The 8,024-nt window shown below is 39.1% G+C and overlaps 1 protein-coding gene across 1 annotated transcript in view; it reads left to right on the forward strand.

Moving 5' to 3' along the window:
- The window catches only part of LOC142336482 (uncharacterized), a 111,832-nt gene extending 103,808 nt beyond the window's left edge, over positions 1 to 8,024 (forward strand). Inside the window, exons 7-9 of the mRNA XM_075385359.1 lie at positions 596 to 735; positions 1,625 to 1,775; positions 7,212 to 8,024. Of these exons, the coding sequence (XP_075241474.1) occupies positions 596 to 735; positions 1,625 to 1,775; positions 7,212 to 7,447 (527 nt within the window). The 3' untranslated portion in view covers positions 7,448 to 8,024. The remainder of the gene's footprint in view (positions 1 to 595; positions 736 to 1,624; positions 1,776 to 7,211) is intronic.

The following is an 8,024-nucleotide window of genomic DNA, read 5'->3' on the forward strand; positions in this document are numbered from 1 at the left end:
TTGCTGAAACCATTGATCGCGCAATAGTTTCTATAAAAAATTTTATGTCACCTTTTTCAAAACTTCAATTTATTTTTTTTTCAGAAAATTTCTTTAAGAATCTCTTGTTTTCATAGCTTAATTTAGAGCCAAATCTGTAAATGTAGCCCAACTTCACCGATAAACAGCTCCCTTTGAATAATTTAGCGATAAAAGTTTTTCAATGTCATAACTCACACTGTGAAACAGTCGCAACATTAATGGTAGATTTTTCAAAAATGTGGATGAAGTACAATTATAATTTCTCGAACTGATATCAAATTCTGTGGTTTTTTGACAATAGATTGGAAATTTTTTAAATTATCTTAACTTCTTAATTCGTAGAATAGAACAAAAAGTATATGAAATTAATTAGTTGGAATTTAGAACCGGAAGAAAGAACAGTCTTTAAAGCAAACAAGCAACTTTCTCATTATCTGAGCATAAACTACATCATTTCAACAAAAGAAATCTACGTTTTTAAATGACGTTCTTTGGGTTTAAAAAGGACAAGAAACACCAATAATTTTTTTCTGAGAGCATTTACTCTCATTATTTTTCCCTGTTTCCGTGTAAGGTGTGTTGCGTCGTCTTGTGTATGGAGAGCCAATTGGAGATGATCACGTGATTGTGGACGAGGAAACTCTGAAGGAGTTGAAGAGACGACAGCAGAGGAAGAAAGAACTAAATCACATGGCTACACCTCAGGAATTAGAGGTCACATTAACATGGGTCCGGGAAATAAACCCCCGCAGACAAAAACTCCATTTTACATTTGAATTTAGGTTGTAATAATTTGTTCGAATGTGATAAATTCATATCAAGTCCCACAGGCCACTAAGGTAAGGCCATGGCCCAAACGGGCTAAATGTGCAGCTTTTTAATAGTCAAGTGGGGGTTTATTTCCGTTGGGGTTCAGTTCCGTGGGGGTTTATTTACTTATCTAAAACGAAGTGTGGGGTGGGTGGGGGTTACGTGGATTTTTTTCTGAAACTGCATTAACATCAATCTTACTTGTTCTAGGCTGTTTTCACCCGCCAAAAGGATGTGTCAGGCTTTCTTGTGTAGGACATTTTTCCAACCCTAATTGTGCGAGTAAAACCATCATTGATCACTCCAAAGTAAATTTTTATGGGTTCCAAAAGGCCTTTGTTAGCCCTTTCTCTCGCCTGATTAGGACCTGTATGCGCTTCAATTGACTGCTTTTGATAATTTCGATGATGTTGCATCAATTTTGTTTATGCTACAGTTACGCAAAACTTTCAACCCAGAATTTTAAAAATGGCTTTAAAAATAACAAGTGGACATCTCAAGTAGAGTTAAATATTTGGGTTTTTCCAATGATAGCCCCCAGTATAGTATATGTGAATCACGCAAAAATTGTGTATTTTTACCCGGTTTTTCTTGTAACGGACACACGACGTTATCGGGCTTAATCGTACTATTTTTTGTGCAAAACACACGTAAATCATAACAAAAACACACGATCTTTTGTGCGTTTCTGTAAGAATTTCGTATAGGAAGAATATATTCGTTTCCTATGTTATATGACCACTAAGCTGGGGGGGGGGGGGGGGTTGTAATGGGAAATACCCCGTTGTTTTAGGGATCTCAGAGAGTGGATGATATGTTGAGGATGCCTGAGGTGGTGGTGATGGGGAGTCACTGTGAGATGATCATGTACTGCAAGACATGCATGGAACTGCAGAGAGTCATCAAAGAGAGGAAACTCAAACTCACATTCGTCAAAAACAGAGGTCTAGTTCAATTGGCTATAGCGTCTAGCTTTAAAATTATTTTTATGTTCCGATTGAATGAAAAAATTCTCATTTATACATACGCGATCTGTAATTTGCCTTTACTTTTTGATTTCCAATCCGTCAACTTAAAAATGTGAAAAACTCCTTGACCTAGATGCAAAGCTACAGATATACTGGTCGGAACAATTAAGTTAGTAGCTAAATTTTTCGAACAATTTCAATTTTTTTAAACCTCAAGTTATCGAATAAACTATTCAGAATGATAAAAAGTTGTTATAATTTATCTCAAATTTCAAGGTAATTTCAATGCTCTCGACTAACAATTCAACTTTCAAAAAAGCGAGCAGATGGGGTGCGTGAAGTGCAAAAAAGCAAGTGGCCGACCAAAACAAATTGACAGAATGTTTTGAGAGATTAAGGGTACGTCTAGCGACAATATCGGTTGAAGTCAGCGGTGAAACATTTAAGAGATTATTCCATCGAGTCAAAAACAGATCGTCGAGTGCTCAAAAATTATAGAAACAATGTCGACAACCAAATATTGGCCATATTTTTCTACTCAGGAATAACCAACAAATCCTTGTTTTTGCAAGTCAAACGCGCAATTAGAAAGAAAACAGAAACGATTGGATTTTGCAGTTGAAAATACAATTTTGCCAGAACGCAAATGGCCGTAGAAGTTGGGTTTGTTGTTGAACGGTTCGATGATAGTCCAGTAATTTATCACAATCGATGGAAATAAAAAAATTAATTACATTACGAGGATGATCTCACATGAATAAAATCATCCTAGCACAACATTGGGTTTAACAGTCATTCAATTTTTTTTTCAAATTAAATTTTTTTTTGGTTATATTTCTTTTTAATTAAATCTGCGTGGTCTCCATTATCTAATAATCTTGGTTTATATTGATCTAAAATTTAAATGTTTGCTGATTATTTCTTTTTGCCAATCTTAAGGTTATCTCCTATCTCTGACATTTCTTCCTCTCTCCCTCAGCCTTTTAACTCTCGTTTTTTAATTTCCTCGCGTTAATGAACTGCGCTCAAGTACCCTCCTGTTGATTTACATTGCTTACGAATATACTCCCCTCTCATTGGGTGAGTACAATAAGAATTCGGGCTTGTTTCTAATTCATCAAGAGATTGATTCAGCTCAACACAAGCGTCTAGGAAAAGTTATCTTCACATTGCGTCCCACACAATCGGGTCGCTGATTATCAGACAGTTCAACTAATTGCTGCGTTCAACTACGGAACTCGCGACAACAGCATATTAGCTGATCCTCGTATGATGACAACAGAAAGTGACTGAACTGCTCTGTCGAAGGCAATGGATTGTCCCACTGACTGATAATTTCTGCTATCAGCTAACAACGACATGCGCAATAAGGCCTTCTTCAGAGTCCTCGACAGACCGCCCAAAACTTCAATTGCCAGCGGGACGAACATAATTCCTTGTTGAGCACAACTATTTTCATACTGAGCATATTTTCGACCTTCGACAGCTTCAATTGCATAGCCTGACTTCTCTGCCGCATGAGAAATAATGTTCGGTTGCAGAGAGGAAGTCACGGTTATGTCTAGAGCAGCAGATTGGCCAGATTTCCAACAAGGCAGATAGACGTCTCCTGGGCGTGAGTTGTTTTCCGCAATGAGATTGCGTTTTTCAATTACTGGAGACAAATTAGCTGCTGAACAGGCAGAAGTTATGCGATCGCGAATTCTATCGTGCCTTGAAATCGCATCTCCCCTTCCATGGCAGGCAACTGCATGGTCACCAAACGTGTAAAATGTACCTGACTTACAACAAGGACATTTTCTTTCTTGATCATAAACCGCGATCCCGAGCCTGTACTTGACACTGACTTGAAATTCCTAAGCCGAAAGGTGTAGACCTAGAGCGGGAATTGGAGGCGCAGCAAGCCATGCTCCTGAATGAGGCAGGCATAGTGATTAGAGTCTTGCTTTTTCCCTAGTTGACGATTGATTTCTTATTAGGTCAGCAAGTTTTCCTTTATCAAGTGCTTCTTGGATCTTCTTTTGCGTGTGCGAAAGTAGATTGAACTGTTCCAGACTCTGTTGTAACTCTTTAAAATCGTCACTTTCTGAGGGACGCATACTTGTTATTTTGTTCACCAGCTCGTCTGAGGCTAAAATTGAGCCCACAAATGCACTTTTGTATTGCTCTTGTGACTGTCTGACGCCTAGTCCCGACAAACTAATAGGTAAGGAAGACTGTTGCCATGCGTCATCATCAATAATTGAGCCAATAATTTGATCCAACACTTCTCTTTGGCCGTCATCGAAACTTTTCAATACTTCGAGCATCTCGTTTGATGGAGTGTTAGTTCGTAATGAGTATACTAGTTTCGGAGTTCCCAAACAGTAGCGAAGGATACCCAATGCACATTGAGGATCGTTGAGGTGATGTAAATTATCCAGCATAGATAAAATTTTTTGAACTCTCCTCTTCAAACAAGAAGCGACAAACTCTTTTGAACCAACTGCAGCACCCAGAATTTCAAAGCCGTTTCCCAAATTCCTTTTTACTGCCTGATCAATGGAGTGTAAATCTTTAATTGACCACAGCTCACATTTGTCGTTTCTCAAGATTAGGCCTCTCACGGGGCCTTCATTGGCTAGGATTTCAAGCGTTTGTTTGATCTGATCTTCAGAACCAGCAATAAACCCATCATCTAAGTACCAAGTGTGCTGTACCAAATCCGGAACTGAAGTCTTGATCTTCTGTATGATCGGCCATAACGTCAAGGAGAACAATAACGGTCCCAGCGGATCACCCTGCTGAACACCCGAATCATTTTGAGTGATTGCATTGTTATAAAAGAGTGGTGTGTGCTGGGAGTAGCAAAAAATGGTGAAAGCGGCAATTCCTGGAATAAATTCATAAGTTGCTTTTAATAAGTGTGATCGCTTGACTGAGTTAAAAGCGTTTTGGAAATCAATTTGAAGCACGCCTTCGTCCTTCTGAGCACTCACTATGTTATCGTATGTATTTTTGGACAAATGAATGATTGCCTCAGCGCCTCCGCTAATGCCGACTCCCAATTGCAAACTGTCAAATAGCTCAATTGCTTCTGATTTAGTTTCACTTGCCAAGCATTTTGCTATGAGGCGTCGCAACACTTCGCCAACTGCTATTGGACGCACCCCACCTTTCTTTTTGGATAAAGCCGTGAGTGAAGCGCAGCAGAGTGCTTTGGAAATAAAAACAGGAAAGAGACCCCTACTACCAAAGTTTACAAACTTTGTTATCGCTTTCAGTGCAAACTCGGACCGATCAGGTGCAGTGCAGTCTACTGCGTGCTGAAGATGTTCTGGAAACATCTTAGATAACCGGCTGCAGTGTGTTTGCTGAATTTCTTAAGTTGTTCATAAACTGCGTTTTCACTAAACTGGAACGCATTGGATGCAATATCGTCAGGTAAACTGACATCAGGTATCGGTTCTTTCGGGTGTAACTTTTCCAGTGCTTTGAATGTAGCTTTGTTATCGGGTGCGAGACCTTCAGAAGCTAAAACTTTAGCAGCTCGGCCAAATTGGCCTTGTAGGCACAACGTCTTCGCTCTGACCGATATTTCTTCAATGCTGTTAGTTCTCTGTCTTTTTGATTGTTTCAAGGAGACAGCTTCTGACCAAAGCTTCCCATATGCACCGGCGTTCCAACGATCAAAACGTTCTGCGAGACGTTGGTCTCGATTGCGCTTTTGCTTTTTGCCTCCGCGGTTACAAGCACGTAGAACGCATTTTGAAACCGCAAAAAGTTTTTGCCAATTTGTCTCATTGTCTGGAGCCTCAACACATTCAAGAAGAATACCTGATAGCAGATGAGACCATCTTGCTCTGAATTTGATAGGAACAAAGCGACAGGTTGGCACGTACGAACTCAATATTGCAAACACCTCTGGCAATTTGTTACTTTCTGACTTTATTGAGAGACCAACACGTTCAAAAAATGAGTTATTCACCTGACTGTAATCAGTTGAATCACAGGAGATCAGTAGATTGTCTTTTTTATTTGAGAGGTCTGTGTTAATTTTCCGACGGCTGCACAACTGCTCTTTGTATTTTGAGTACGCCCAAATTGATTTTGAATTGAACCAAGCGTCGTGCTCTGACCCCCAACCAAAATATCTTACTTTGGTGTACTGATCGCAGTTTTCTAGTACTTGAACTCTGTAGAGTTTATTTGCGGTATCTGGCAGAAAAAGAATTGTGCCTGCAGCTACGTGAAAAAACTCTTTAACACAAACATTTTCCAACTCCTGGGTCAAACCCGTATGCATGCCTTCGCTGGTTTCAGGATTTTGTGGTTCGCTTTGTGTGCCTACATTCTCTAATTGCTTTGCACCACTCTCGTCGAAAATTGCATTTCTTAAGTTGTATTTCATTTTGAAAAAAACCACAGTTTGGGGGAACTAAATTTGGAAACTACCCCAAAAAACAGAGACTGTTGTATGTTGTAAGACGATTGTTTTCACAGGCAAACCGCCCCAGAAAACTTGAGGGACAGACTGGGCTGGGGGGGGGGGGGTATTAGGAACAATCTCACCGGATATTAGGCACTTCGTCTAGTCCCACAGACAGGACGCAAAAACAGTAAGCTTCTGTAATTTTCTCTTATTTGCTTGTTGATTTCGCTTAGCGAGCTAACAAAGCTAACAACGCACGTGCTGAATAGTCATTCAATTAGCATTTAAAACTCATCTCCTAATGATTGCTGTATTCTTAGTACAAAATATTGCGAGAAAATTTTTCTGCCATTTCGACTGTTAACAACTTTCAACCTTAATTCTAAAGAATGTTTATTAGAAATGATTTGACGAACAATCAATTTTCTGTACCATTTAAAATTGCATTGGGTTTAAGAAAACAAAAAAGGGGACAATTATGCTGCACAAATATTTGATGAGAAAAAGAATATTTAATTAACAACTGCTTTTTAACAGTGAAACTTGCGAACTTTAAACATATTTTTTCGGATCTATTCTGTTTTGCCCCCCCCCCCCAGCTTAGTTGGAATACATGTTTTATGACCCCCGGCGCACGTGCATTATTATTTTTAGACAGTAATGTGCTAACTGGGGTCATAAAAAACACGGGGGGGGGGGCTGAATAGATCCATTTTTTTCTTTGAAAAAAACCTAGAGCAATTTTTTTCACTTGGTTTGTTTGCGTTCAGAAAGGCAAGTTAATTGGAGAAACCATAATTCAGCTGTAAAGACATTAAGCGACTTAATTAATTAATTAAATTTTCTATCAAGCCATAACCCAACAGATATCAGTTCAATTTATCGAAAATCAAGAAAAATGTTATTATTCTAGTTTTGTTGCAACAAAAAAAGGTACTGCACAAGTTTTAACCTAAATCAACTGCTAAGATCTATGAAATCAAGCTTCATACTATTTTCAGATGACTTCTTCAAGTATTTGTTCACGCGTCCCTTCCTGACAGACAACGTGTGCCAGGGTGCCCTCGTGGCCTGCAACCTCATCCTCTGTGGTCTCTACGAGAAAGTAGACGGAATGAACGGCTTCTCAGATCACATTGCCACTGCGGGAGGAGGGTTGAACTACCCAAACGGGTCGGTCGACAACCCCGCCCAGTTTGATAGACATGTGATTGATACTGAGTACCTATCTGACTGAAGACAATAATCATTTTGTAGAGTAACTGTGCATTTCATTTTGAAGATGTGGGAACAATTCAAGGTGTTTCCTCGTCCCAAAAAGTACAAGTCTTGATTAGTATGTGTGAACAACTGGCTGTTGAAATTGTTCATTCACTCAAAGTCGCGAACCGTAAGTGGTTCACAAGAGTGATTGAGAACACATGTATTAACGAAATTTGTACGAATTCGCTGAAATATGAAACAGACAGGTGGGATCTTTTCAAGATATTGAATATCCTAACCTAGAGGGAATGAACAAATTAATTCGAACCATTCACCCGTCTACCAGTCAAGGCCAGGCCTGACTTACACAGGTTGTGTCTGGCATGTTGTTGAATGAGCAAATGAGCATTCCTATAAATTTAAAACTTGGGAAAATCTTTGCAATCGTAGACAATTTGGATCAGTTATTTTTCGTTTACATAATATGCTTTGATCTGTTTGAAAGGTAAATTCTTACATTTCGAAGTGCTATATCTCAATTGTCCTCGCTGTATTTTGTGTTATCCTCTTTCATATTACAGAATTAGATAAATTTACTCTTTTCCACTCTA

Source organism: Convolutriloba macropyga, chromosome 3, assembly GCF_964194025.1.
Source record: "Convolutriloba macropyga chromosome 3, txConMacr16.3, whole genome shotgun sequence".
NCBI classification, from domain to species: Eukaryota; Metazoa; Xenacoelomorpha; order Acoela; family Convolutidae; genus Convolutriloba; species Convolutriloba macropyga.